This window comes from Mauremys reevesii, linkage group 2 (genome assembly GCF_016161935.1).
Source record: "Mauremys reevesii isolate NIE-2019 linkage group 2, ASM1616193v1, whole genome shotgun sequence".
NCBI lineage: Eukaryota > Metazoa > Chordata > Testudines > Geoemydidae > Mauremys > Mauremys reevesii.
Window position 1 is genome coordinate 80,896,281 of NC_052624.1, and position 14,651 is coordinate 80,910,931.

General features: G+C 37.5%; 1 protein-coding gene across 1 annotated transcript in view; it reads right to left on the reverse strand.

The window, feature by feature from the left end:
* Nucleotides 1-14,651, reverse strand: part of LARS2 (leucyl-tRNA synthetase 2, mitochondrial) — a 127,429-nt gene that overhangs the window by 17,760 nt on the left and 95,018 nt on the right. Inside the window, exons 16-19 of the mRNA XM_039523461.1 lie at nt 14,139-14,321; nt 10,054-10,223; nt 9,324-9,401; nt 7,146-7,257 (exon numbers count right to left, since the gene is read on the reverse strand). Of these exons, the coding sequence (XP_039379395.1) occupies nt 7,146-7,257; nt 9,324-9,401; nt 10,054-10,223; nt 14,139-14,321 (543 nt within the window). The remainder of the gene's footprint in view (nt 1-7,145; nt 7,258-9,323; nt 9,402-10,053; nt 10,224-14,138; nt 14,322-14,651) is intronic.

The following is a 14,651-nucleotide window of genomic DNA, read 5'->3' on the forward strand; positions in this document are numbered from 1 at the left end:
AGTCATCTAGTGTAACCCCTTGCCATGATGCAGGATTTGTTGTGTCTAAACCACCAAAGGCAGATGGCTATCCAGCCTCCTTTTGAAACAACTCATTCTGCTGTACTATATTAAAAAATATGATTTCAACCAATCATTTGGCATTTCTAACAGACTTATCTTTTGAAATTATTAATTTTAACACTTATCTTTGGTCTTGCTTATGTTGGGTTCTCACAGGGGGAGAAGTTACCTGATGAAATACACATTACAAAGAAACATATTTTGCTCATATTTTCATAGCCTGTCTTCTTGTGTTGGCTATGCAGTCTACTGCAGGAGTAGTTCCTAAATCCCAACTGACCTACCGGTATTTAGTAATTATTTATGTAGGGCCATAAATGTGCACAGATCTTTCTAGACTGATAAAAGGCAACATCCCTGCCTAAGGGATGCCCAAGCCCCTGATCCTGCCTCTGGATCCGCCTGGGTGGTATGTGCTCTTACCTCATACAGAGCCACGCAGGCACCAGGGTCCAGCCCTGCAGCTCTAATTACAGGATCAGGGTTCAAGTTAAAACACAACATTGTAAAAGGCGGAAACAAACACTGGTGAGCGTGAAAGAGTGGGTGATAGGGAAGGGAGGACATGGGTTTAAGCAGCAAAATCATGTGAATGCTTTGATTAGTAGTGTGAGAGTCATGAGAATTTCATAAGAATAATACTTCCCATAAAATACTGGTTTTGGTGGAGAAAAATACAGATTATTGGCCACATGGAAAATTTGTTTTGAGGAAGGGCTAAAAAGGGAGGGGGAAGCAAGGCAGCTCACAGATCACGTTAGCACGGTGCTCCCAAGCTTACAAGGTCACACGAAAGAAGGTACAGAGACAAGCATGGTAGAATGAAACAATGGATGCAACTACGCTAGAAAAAAATTGTACCTGTACTTTTCCAGCAGTACTACAGCTGCACTGGTGCTGGAATATGAGTACAAATGTTTCTAGTGTACATAGGGCAAAGAGGGCAATGAGGCATGTAGCCTGGGATGGGGGAGAAGGAAAAGTCAAAAGACGTTTGCACAGGTAGGCAGATGGTAGCGCTGTGAAGGCAAGGAAGAGGGGTGACTGAATGTGACGAGGGAGGTGAGAGGAAGCCAGTGGAGGGATTTGAAGTGGCTGAGACCAGAGTTTAAGGCAAGGGTTTTAGGCAGAGATACGGAAATATTAGAAAGGGGCAGTGCAGAATGATCCTATATGAATGTGGTGCAAGTATTTGTTATTCAAGGGGTATTTTAGCAATCTCTGGGTTTGGCAGAGACAAAACAATGAGAGTCTGCACTGAGTAAAAATACCATCACACAGACAAATGAAGTGTTCTCAAGCAGCTCTGTACAGACATTTACAATAGTTAGGAGATTTTCATGTTTGATTAGTATTCTATTTGCCTCTGCAATCAATTCCAAGTATACTGTCATCACTCTACTTTGCTCTTGGTATATTTCTGTACTGGGGTTTTAAATGGACCTTCCCATTAAATAAAATCAAACCAGAGGAATATCAGGATGCACGTTTGGCAGTACAGGAGGTATATGTCTGCAGAGTACATGTGCTATGCTTTGCAACAGCAGAGCAATTAAGTCAATACTGTCATAGCTGTTTACAAACAGCTGGGAGGAAAGTTGTGCAATGTTACTAGTATCACACAAGTGGGTATCCAAGGCTAAACTTACACTTAGCTGAATACAATCCCGTGGGGGATCATTTTGTATGTCTCACAGCAGGAATCCATTAACATCAAACAACTTTATGGGATGCAGGCCTAGATTTCTAGAGCCAGAGTTTTGGAATGTTCTCCCATTTAGTTTACTCCAACTTCATCCTTCTGAACAAGGCTGACCATGGCTTTTCCTTCTCAATTCATAAAGAAGAATTATTCTTTATTTGACAAGAAACTGGTGGCAAGTTTTTATATTGGATAAGGGTTCTTTTGATATTTGGTCATGTTGCTTATTGAAATTTCTGCTTTTAGATTTTTGTGGGGACTTTGATAATGCACTCAAAGGCCTTTGGGTTTTGTGAGCCATGAAAATACAAGTGTATCGCTAAACAAAACACATTTCACACACGGCACTTAAACTAGCTTTGCACAGTTACTATTATTGACCTAGCTTGTAAGGTACATTGTCCTAGGCCATCCTGAGTCATTCTTTCCTGCACAGGATAAATGACTCAGGAATCCTCTGCTCCAGCACTACAACTCCACTCCACTCTACTCTCTCTGTGTGGGGCGGAACGGTGTCCTGTACTTCTCTGAGACTCTTCCAGGGTGTTAATAAAGGGTCAAAATCTGGTGAGAAAGCTCTAAAAGGAGCATAGTTCAGATGAAGACCAAATATATCAATGGTAAATATGCGGTTTGTGCAAGGACAAAGCAAAATTACCTGTCCTTTTAGTAACTTTAACAGAATTTTTATTTAGCCCTTATTCTTCAGATAAAACTCTGACAGCAGACAGTGGAGGTTTTCCCTGAGCAAGGACTGAGTTAAAACTGAATCAGGATTTCAGGAATGAGACTATTGTAATGACTGTTAATTTGTTGCCAAAACAATTATAGCATCATAAATACCAGTATTTATGCTAAATTTCAATAAATCGTGAAAAATGGATGAAGTGACCATGCTTGTTTAACACATATCACATGGCACTTTCACCTTTTCATGACAGAAGTAGGTCTAGCACAAATGAAACTTCTCAAAACGAGCAGCTACACATCCTTGCCTGGATGAGAAAATACTGGGTAAGCACAAACACACACAAAGAGTCTCAAATTTAGCAGTGGTGCACGTATATTCCTCAGATACAAGGTTTCAGGAAGGAAATAGATTTCCTCATCCTGTTAGTGTTCACAGACTGCCAAAATGTATGTCAGCCTGATGAACTCTTCCCACTCTGAGAGGCTATATTAACTGTTGTTGGTTTGGGGTTTTTTTTGGTTAAACTATAGCGTTGTGTATACTGCGTAACAGAATTAAGCTGACACAAAGACACTGGAAACAGTTCCTGCCCTAAGCTGGAGAAAGGGCCAATTCCCCAAAAAGTAAGATACAAAAATATCAAAGTACCGTAACTACTCAGTTATTATTGTTCAACTGCTGAAAGGTACTACATTTATCAGATAGCATTCAAACAGCCTTTCCCTATACTCAAACTGGAAAAATGCTGCTAGAGAAATTATTAGTGGATTATTGATTTAAGCATATTTACTTTGTATATTTTGATGTCTGATATTGACAAAGTTATAACTTTATAAGGCTTTAATGTTTGGAAACTCAATGTCTACTGTCATTAAATAATTATTGTCTGACCCCCATAACTTCCTGCAACTGTGAAAATTTAAATAGACAAAAATAGAAAAAAATGCTTAAAAATAATCAATATCTGTTAAAATTATATATAAAAAGTGATTTTGCCAAGCTTACCCATAGTCAGTGATGAGAAGCAGCTGAAAAGATTAATGAGATTATGCTACTAAAATGTAATACAGTCTAGAAGGTGGCTTATTTAAACTGCAAAGTACTATGCAAAACACTCAAACTGTGCTCTCTCTCTCTTTTTTAAAGGCTGTAATGCATTAAATGCTAGGTATATTTAATTACCCAATAAACACTCCCCAGTTACAAAATACTATGAACACAGCAAAATCCTTTCTTCTCATGGATAGTTCAAATAAAGAAGGGGTATAACATGATGCAGGGTAAACAGAAGAAACCGTTTTCCTGTTCAATGTTGTTCTTAGCCTACAGGAAAAATATCTATTTAATTAGTAAGACTTGTCTGATTCCATCTTTAGAAAGAAAATTCTACTTAAATTCATTACTGAAAGAAACAAAAAGTAAATTAATGGGACTGTATCAGATATTTTAGGGCCAAAATTTAGATAGCAAATATATAGCTTTATTATTATTTCTAGTACTGTAGCACTTCCAACTAAGATTGGGGCTCAGCTGTGGTAGGTACTGTACAAACACAAAGTAAGAGAGAATACAAGCAAAATACAGGAGACAGAAAGAGTGGAGAAAGGAAATACTAACATCCCTATTTTAGAGATGTGAAACCAAGGCACAGAGAGAATTACCTCTATTTTACAGATGGAGAACTCAAGCACAGACAGAAATTAAGTGGAGGATTTAAAAATCTTAATTTTAATGTTATTTAGCTTTTTAAAAACAGTGAAAAGACTGCTTAACTGTCAAATCCAAAATCATATTAAACACTTATTTTCCAGTAGGTCTGATTATAACTGTAATGATAAGGTGTACAAATATCAGGTAAAAGGTACAGTCGACACAAATCACTTATAACTTTACAAATTATGCTTATATACAAGTGACACAGTGTGACGGTCTTTAAAATCTTAAAGCTATAGTTCTTGAAATAATCCAAGAATGTACCTCTGTATACAATGGGACTGAAGAACATGCCTAAATTCCTGATTACCAAGGGTTAGAAGATCAGGAATGCAGACTCATATGTTTGAGAACATTAACCTGCTTCCCTGTTATTGAATAACTTGGCTCTAGATGGATACTTTTCACAGATGTCTTGACTGAGTAATGACAAATGTTGGATCCTCTCCAAGCAACACAATTTTTATACTATATAAAGCAGACAATAGTAACACACACTTGATCTCTCTTGTGATAAAATAGCTTAACTATAGAGTGTAATGATGATCAGGATGATACAGAAAGCTTCTCATGTTCAATCCATACGCTTCTAACTTTAGCAATCTAAACAAACTGTTTTTGTAGTTGTAGGCTAACCTCATTTGTGCACGAGGTGGAGTCTCTGGACAACACAACTGCATCTTCAAATACATGTAGCAAGAGAAGACAGCACAAGTCCATTAATTAGTGTTCTTGCTCTGTATTCTCATATCACATATAGGCCAGATCCTGAAAAATGCTGAGCATCCACAACTCCCAAAGACTTTAAATGAGAACTAAGGGCATTCCGTATTTTGCAGGCTCAGGTCCTATGTTAGACCAGAGAGAGATCTGAGCCAAGACATGTTGGTAGTTTTTGTCATTTTACCAAACATATTTCATAATTCTCTATTCATTAATATTATTTGTATTTCAGCAGTGCCTAAAGGCCTCAGTTAGTGTTCCCGCCCCCATTATGCTAGGGGCACTGTATGCAGATGTAATAAAAACTCCAAGCAGTTGGAAGATCAGATTGTGGCAATTATAGTAATTTCTGTGCAAACAAAGAGAAAAATGAATTTTGGTTGATGGTTTACAGGCAAGAGAAAACTTCCACATAAACAAATATTCCAATATCTGTTACCTGTAAACCATCAACTAAAATTAATATTTCTCCTCAAGAATCCTTTTCTCTAGCCGTTAGTATTCCAATGCTATACGTGGCTCTGAAAAATAAGCTATTTACAGTAGCACCTCTGAGCTGTGAACACCAGAGTTACAGACTGACCAGTCAACCACACACCTCATTTGAAACCGGAAGTACATAATCAAGCAGCAACAGAGACCAAAAAAAAAAAAAAAAAAAGAAGCGAATACAGCACAATAGTGTGTTAAATGTAAACTACTAAAAATATATAGAGAGAGTTTAAAAAAAAGGTTTGACAAGGTAAGGAAATAGTTTCTGTTCTTGTTTCATTTAAATTAAGATGGTTAAAAGCAGCATTTTTTTTCTGCATAGCAAAGTTTCAAAACTGTATTAAGTCAATGTTCAGTTGTAAACTTTTGAAAGAACAACCCTAACGTTTTGTTCAGAGTTATGAACATTTCAGAGTTATGAGCAACCTCCATTCCTGTTCTTAACTCTTGAGGATCTATTGTAGTAGCTCTGCTGAGTCAAACAACTACAGCATGAAGATCTTTGCTTCTGAATGTTGCTTCATAAAATGCAATGCCCAAGGTAACACAGTCCATCATGACCAACTTTAAAAGGGAATATATTCCCATTTTCTCACATATATCTTGGCATTTCTATCAACAAATCATTAACATGATTGCTGCTGACTTCTGAATTCTGGTATGTACATTCCTCACCCTACTGATGGCAACCCTAGCAGGGTTGTAAAGTTTGGCCAACTTAGGGGTTTAGATATTAGGGCCTGGTCTACACTGGTGGGTGGGAGGATTGATCTAAGATACGCATCTTCAGCTATAATAGCGTAGCTGAAGTCGACGTATCTTAGATTGACTTAGAATCACTTACTTCATGTCCTCACAGCGCGGGATCAACAGCCGCCGCTCCCCTGTTGACTTTGCTTCCGCCTCTTGCCGAGCTGGAGTTCAGCAGTCAACGGGAGAGCGATTGGGGATTGATTTATCTCATCTACACTACACGCAATAAATTGATCCCCGATAGATCGATCGCTACCTGCCAATCCAGCGGATAGTGTAGACGTACCCTACGCAGCTGATGTAAGTCTTAAGCAAGGTTTTATCTCAAGTCCCCTAAAGGAGTTAACTCACATCATCATGTCCCTAGTTGTCCAGGGAATGCTACAACAGTAGTACTATGAATCCACAACCCTTCATGCTGCTTGACACATAGCCCTGTAGACAGGAGTCCTCTTAGCTCAAACTCATCACAGAGAGTAGGGACCACTCCTATGGTACAAACCCTTCTTTTAAAAGGTCTGTTTCCTTCCCCAGGCCCAGCTGTCAGCTTTTCCCTCCATGACAGCCTGTACAAGCCCTTCTGGGTGTGGCAGATCCTTTTTCCTCTCACCCAAAGAAACGTAACCTTTTCCTCACCCATCACATCACCCCCACAGAAAAACTACAACGTGACCATATATATAAATCATGAAAGCTGAAAGTGCAGAGTGATCAATCTGTAAGACTCAGGTTAGTGTAGGAATTATATGGATGACAGGGAATGACAGGCATGAGGACATTACTAAACCTGACTCCCTGGGGTGGGAAAGTTGTATGTTTGGGGGTTATGGTGACTGACTGAGGAGAGGACAGGTCTTGATCTGTGGGCTATTAAGTGCCTAGGAGGTACATTGTTTTTAAGATGCTTCTTGCAAACTCATCTTGTTATTATTATGTAACTTCCTTGGAAATTATTTCCCCAACCTTATTTTTTCTGCAGGAGTAATAAAAAGCATTTTATGCAAATACCTTTCCATAGCTCTGAGGCTATGTGTGGGGCCATAGGTGCGACCATAATACAAAGAGTAGCCAAAGCATCTTCAAATTCTGCACTGTGGAGAATGAGAGGTTGAGAGGCTTGCTATGGAAAAGGGGAAGAAAAAGAAACAGGAATTGTAAGTATAAATATTCCTATAAAAAGGCAGTTTGTAATGGAGAGAACGAAATAATAAAAACATAAATCAATGCCTAAGTCCAGAAAAAGTCCCATTTTACAATGAATGAGAAGCTTAAAAAAGGCATGGAGGATGAAAATGGAAACCATTCCAAATTCTTGCTTCCAAAGTGCACCACTGGAAAGAGCTGTGCACAGAGGACCCTTACACAGAGCTCAGGCACCAGCACTCTTATAAAAAGGCTACAAACTTGGACCCTGAAGAAAGATCAGTGTGACTGGACCCTGTGGGCGTAGGGGGTCTGCTCATATGGAAGCCTTTGTAGGATTGGGGCCTTGAAGAGTATTCTGGGTACTGGAAGGTGTTTTCCCACACACCTCCAGAAGTGCAGTGCCCAATACATTCACAATTCATTAAAAAAAAAAAAAAATGTCAGAATATTAAGCCACACCAGGAATGTAAGCATGGCATGTGGTTTACTGAGATAGGGCTCATTAGAATAGGATCCTGGTCTGATCTAGATAAAGTTGGTATAGAGTTAAAGAGATCTAAAAAAACATGTGAGTAAAAAACATAGGAAAATCTTTTGTGGTTCAAGTCTTTGTTGTTTTTGTAACAGTTCTTTATAAGTTCTTGTGAAAGGTGCCGGACCGACAGCATATGAAACTGAATTCCCCTGTTTATAATTTATCTCTAGAAAAGGTAGAACATAGGTGGAAGCTATGCAAGCTTTCCCCTATTCTGCCCTGCCAGCATGCTTCCACTCTGAGCTGGAGGAACCATCTCCAATGATGAGGATAGTTCAGTTTCTATGTATATTTAATTCTTCATCTTTGTCTAAGGCTTGACTAAGTTTAGTACGTCGTTTTTTTTTCTCAAATTTTAATTTTCACATATCTCCACACTTCCTGGTTCCAGCTGGGATTGAAAGAGGAAGTACTAAAATGTTACAAGGAAACTTGTGCTTGAAAGATACCCACCCTTATTTCTTGACCACAGAATTTAGAGCTGCGTTCAAGTATTTGGATGTTTGTCTGAAGTGATATGAATCTCTGATCTGGAGAAAAAACCTCACATTTTCAACCCCATGAACTCTGTAGTCTCTAGGATTTTTGCTATTTCAATACAGTATTTGCATATGTCTTAGGGGGACTTGTGTTAAGTGTTGTAATTTAACCAACAACTTCCTTAGAATCACAAGTTAAAGTCTAATTACAATTAATTGCAATGAAAGATGAAAAATATCAATGTTTAATTTGACCTCTAATTTAGGTCACTGTAAAATTAAACAGAATTAATTCCTCAATCAAGTATAGCACAATAATAAAGGCAACAGTTATTATATTTGACCTATCACCACTTGGCTGATCTGCAGTATGATGGTCCAAACTAGGAGTGCCAAATTAAAGTTATTTTATAAAAAAAGAGAATTTCCAGGCTTTCTTAACGTCAAAAAGCTCTAGTGCTGAAAGTGATCTCAGAGGAATGCAAGGGATTTGTGATTTTGCCCATCAGTAGTAACAATATTTCTTTTTTATTTATTGGAATGATTATAGTAACTAATTTCTTTAAAAAGACTAACTTCTAATTTAAAACAAAACTGAATAAAGAACTCAAAGGGGCTTCCTTTGAAATTACTGGACACAGATGTAAACAACAAAACTATCAGGTGGTTTGGATCCTTTCTATGTATGTGTGTATGTATCTCTGCATAGGTCCACAAATGGAATGGAAGATATTAAAATTAAATAACCCACTTAGTTAAAAAGCTTTAATGTTAGTCAGATTCCTCTTTACGCTATTCATGGCAATATATAATACACCTTATACTAGTGTGCACTTCATTTGAATTGATGTATGATGCAAGTTTATGGGGCCATAAAAGTAATAGTTGTAATAATGGTAGTAAATATTTAAAATATGGTATAAGATAGACAAAGGCCCCAAGATGCTTCTATTTTGGCTGTACAGTTGTATGTTCAGAGATTGAAAAAGAGGTTGTTGCATAAGCTCTTTTAGATGTCATACTTACAGAGAGTACGTTAGTGAGGCCCATCAGCCGAGAGATTGCAGCATTAAACGAGTAATCTTTTGTGAAGTAACTTGTTACCTAGTTATACAAAAAATGTTCACTTTCATTAGTTACTTACAATTTCCATATACTGAGCGTTTTGCTTTTTAGAAAAAAAAACCTTAACAATCAGCTGCAAATTGCAATGTGCATACACATAGAATCATAGAACTGGAAGGGACCTCGAAATGTCATCTAGTCCAGTCCCCTGCACTTGTGACAGGACTAAGTATTACCTTTTTCTCAAAACAATATCACACATATATGTGTGTGTGTGTGTGTGTGTGTGTGAGATATTGTATATTGTGATATTTTTATATATATATATATATATATATATATACACACACACACACATATATATATGCACACCATATGCAATCTGCGGAGGTGATATTCCTGTAATAAATTAAATTATGAAAAACCGTGCTTATTCAGACCTCAATTATCTACAGAAGAATAATGCCCCATGTGGTTTCAGGTAAGTGAAGTCACTTGTAATTATGGACTCCCACTCTCCCCCGGCTTACGCAGAGAAAGTTTCCCAATTAAAATAGTTTATGATGGAATAATCTGAAGACAAACTTTTTGATCCGATAACACAAGAAGTAAGGCATACTGCTGGTGCATGATATAACAACACTAGCTATCTATCTAGTCATTTTCAAAATAGTTAAGAGTTCCTTTTAACCTCAGAGACCACAAGGTTCTTCTGCTCCCAGATCTTTTTGGCTTCAGCCTTCTCCTTCTTGTTCAACAGCTGAGGATTGGGCACAGTGCTGGAAGTCCTGGCTTCTATAAGTTTGGTTACTAGGGACCAAAGGCGTGACTGCCATCTTCGTACACCAGGGACAGCATCAGCTGAGTTTAATGACAGATTTCAGAAAGAGGAAGACTTGAGTTGTAATGAATGAAGCCAACACATCAAAAAGAAACAGAAAATTGTACCACAGAGTTCCATACCACTGAACATTGAAGGGGAAATTACATGTTGCAAGAAAAACCTCAGTGTAATTGAAAATACATTTTAAAAATTGTTAGGTTGCTTTAATGAAGACAAATGAACACTATTGGAAATCAAGAATATTTTCTAAGTAGTATTTCAGTGTATTTTCCTAACTGTATAATACAATCCACTATTAAGCTAATGTAAGAATAACCACAGATGACCTGTCAACTACTCAGGAAAACAGTCTTTTTTTATATGCTTTCATCTGCAAGAAAGATGGGACAAACTCCTGAATGGAGATTTTCCTTTTAAACTTTGCTCTATATTGATGTCAGAAATTACATATATACACATGTATATATACTGACATATCAATATATAGTGGCTGCCATGGTAATGAAAGACGAAGGGCCTGATTACTTGGGATCATCTATTTAGCACCCAGCTCAGCTTGGGGAGCAGGGAATGCAAAGGGTGGCTATAAGCCATCTTTATGTCCTCTCTAATCCTTGAGGTCACCAGTCCAGACTCTTAAGTTGTCTCAGCCTCTGAGGCTGCTCCTCTAACTGGGGACTGTTTGAGTACAACAGTGCTCAGGCCACACATCTATACTTGAGAGCAGTGGAGGGGGGGAAGAAGGAGGGAAGTGGCGAGGGATGAGTGGGTGGCATAAGAGCTGCTGCACCACCTGGGGATTCCCTATCCTGAGGTGATCCCCAAATGGCTGGTTACAATAGATTTAAGGCTGTTTTACATTATTGGAAAAGTGTAAAGCAGCTTTAATGAAACCAAGTATCTGACCCAGTGTTATTACATAATATTGCACAGTTTTTTGCCAAAAATAAGCCAATGCTATGTTTACCAGTGTGGCTCCTTCAGGATGAATGTACATTTTGTTACTGTAAGGAGAAGACAGGCCTTAGCCAGTGTTTACAGAAGACTTATTAAACTGTTTTCATTATCTTTCCTTCCCATTTTCTTTTTGAAAATTTGTTAACTGTTTCTTTACTGTTTTTCCAATAGTCCCTCAACAAGAGGTGACTCTCAAAAGACATCTTTCTTTACACTACTCTGTATTTGACTAGAGATTTGTCTGAGTGGCAAAATGCTTTTCTCCTAGCATTGTATAAGATATCTGTGCCTGTACTTATAAAAGAATGTGTATATAATATAACCACCAAACTGTAATAATACTTTGCAAAATAACACCTTTTATCCAAGGATTGCATAGCACCTACAAAAAGGGGATAAAGTTTCATTATTCTCATTTTCAAAAAAAAAAACCCAACAACAACTGGATGACTCACTTAGAGCCTGATTTCAATAAGATTACTCACAGAGTAAGGCACTACTAAATGTTAGCAAGGGCAGGAGAATCCACGAGAGGCAGGAATAGAACCTACTGACTCTCAGTCTTGTGCTTTCAGGAAAGGATTGTAATAGGAATCTAACATAAAAAATGTTATCAACTCCACCCCCAAAAGTTTGTTGTTAGAAATGTGGTAGTTTGGTACATAGTGAATAAAAATGGTAATGATACAGACCAACCTGAACTGTAGTTGGTATAGCTGCACTATAAGATGATGTTGATCAAACAAAGAACAAAGAGGTAGAACAAATCATTTAAAAACATTTATTTTTCAAAACAATGTAGTTAGATGTTTTATTGAAGTCCTGTGTGACAAGAAAGTTGCTTTAAAATGCATGCATTTTCCTTTGCACACCGACTATTATGAAGCAAGACAGACATAAAACAGAAATTAAAATTAAGATGGCATTGGGGCTGCGTGTTCATTTAGAAAAGGCAGAGCCCCATAAGCAAGTCACATTTAAGGGATGAAACTAGACAGACACTTGTACATGTTTTGTGTGTTTGTAGGATCCATTATTTACCCTAGTTTCATCAATTATGTAACTCAACAGCATACAATGTGTCTTTATCAGCATCTTTCAAATGGCATTCAGAGCCCGTTTGACAAGCTGTGTTCCATAACTGTCTATGATAAATTAAAGCAGCTTAAAGCTCCAAATGGATTCTCCCATCATGAAAACAAGAGAGACTGTATTAAAAAGGAGGAGGTGATCTAATCTTAAAATAGCTGCTTTCTAAGTCATTGGTAAGAAGAGAGATTCAGAGACTGGGGCTCTGCACCCTCTCACCATTTATAAAGAAATTATTACCAAAGGAGCTATTTTTTACACACACCTGATCTTAGCTTTTAAGAGGTTTGTAAGGGAAAGAGGTGCTTCCTAAACAAGTCTGTAGCCTAAATAACACTGTCTTGCAAAATTAGCTTCTTAAAGATAATTTTCTCAATTTACAAAGTGGACATTAGCCTAGTTCTGTGGCATCACTATTTTCATGAACTACAAAGATCATAGTTCAAATAAGCTAAAACAGAAGGAAAAGACTTATAAAAGGTTGCTTAGTTTTTTTTTCTCTCTGCTTCCATTTCCCACAGTGTACAGGATGTCTTCATAATAATGGAAAATGTCTGCAGGCTTTTTTCTGCCTAAGACTAATATTCTAGTATGCAGACCCTTGCTTTCAACAGCCTTACAGAGATGTATGTATGCAGTGGTGTTGCAGCCGTGTCTGTCAGAGGATATCAGAGACACAAAATGGGTGAGGTAATATCTTTTATTAGACCAACTTCTGCTAGTGAGAGACAAGCTTTTGAGCTACACAAAGCTCTTCCTCAGGTCTAGGAAAGGTACTCAGAGTGACACAGCTAAATACAAGGTTGAACAGATAGAATATATGCTAACAGCTTATGCTAAACTAAGGGACCATGCAAGGTCTTAGAGAGTTGTATGTAAAGTTTCCTATCTAGTTATGCTGCACTACTTCCTATATCTTCCTGAGTAGACTATCAAGGAGCAAAAACTTAAGATTCTTCTCAGCCAAGATGGCACTACAGCAAGTGCATACATCTAAACACTTATTTCTAGCCTCTGATAAAAAGCCTGAGGCAGAGGCTATCATTACTACTGAAGAAATTACAGAACCACTCCAAAATTCTTTTAACATAGGAACATCATCCTTAATATTGCTTCAGATCCTGCAGTAGCCTCATGTTGGAACACCCTTTACACAAAAGATTCTTCAGTTCTGTAGAAACCTTCCCAACGTAAAATATTCTTTTCAATATGAAGCCTGGAACAGAATGACCTAATCTAATTTTTTATTATATGTGAAATTCTGAACAACCCATTAACAGAAATTAATGACTCCTAGAAAGGTCAATCAGATGGTCCTATTTACCTGTTCCCATAACAGAAGAACAATTAGTGAAACTGAAGGCAGCATATGTAAAGATGATTAAAAGAAATACTTTTTCAAAACATGGCATGATTAACTTGTGGAACTTACTGCTACCAGATATCGAAGCCAATAGCTTACCAGGATTCAGAAAAGGATTAGACATCTCTATAGATATTGAGAACATCTATAATTATATGAGGTAGAATAATATTTTTGAGAAGTAATATAAACCCCCATGCTTTAGGACTTAAGCCAACCACTAACCAAGGGAAGACTGCAATGTCCTCTGAAGCATCTGGTACTGGTCACTCTCAGAGAGAGGAATGTGACCCAGCATATGAGACCAGAGGTCCACCTATGTTCCTATTATTAATGTTAAATACATACATAACTAACAAAAGTATATTTTATCCCAACAAAGGTCCCGTTTTAGAAAGACAGCCAGTGTAATCTTCTCATTACATCAGCTGTTCACATTCAATTCTCCAAATCCTAAACAACAAACTGTATTTCAAACAGAAATAAACCAAGAGGCGGAAAGAATCAAAACAACTTGACTTACTTTTTGCATCCCACAAGATGTCTTGTTCTGGAGGGGCGGCAAACAGGATGTACAGTCGCATAGTGTCTATGCCATACTGCTCTACTAATTCCTCAGGATCTATCCCGTTATGCTTGGATTTACTCATTTTTTCCCATGTAACCTGCAGCTTCTCTTTGGTTTTTATGTGAACTGGTTCAGTCCCTAAATATATAGAACATATACAATAATAACTAATTTGGTTCTACAAACATCTGGAGCAGCAGAACTTAATGCTAGGTTATTTCTAATCACTTCTCTGATAGCCTCATATAACTGAAAGAGAAAAAACCAATTATGAGAGTAAGACAAAAAACATTTTTACTTTCATAACTTTACTGAAGTAACATTATAATGTTTCCATCACACAGGGGAGAAAATGTCTTTCTTCCATTTTGTAAAGCTAAATCCAGCGCTTGTGGAAGCTAAATCTATTGCATTAGGATTTTTGCATTAGTGTAGCTATCTCAATGCAAACCTCCTGTGTAGATGTGC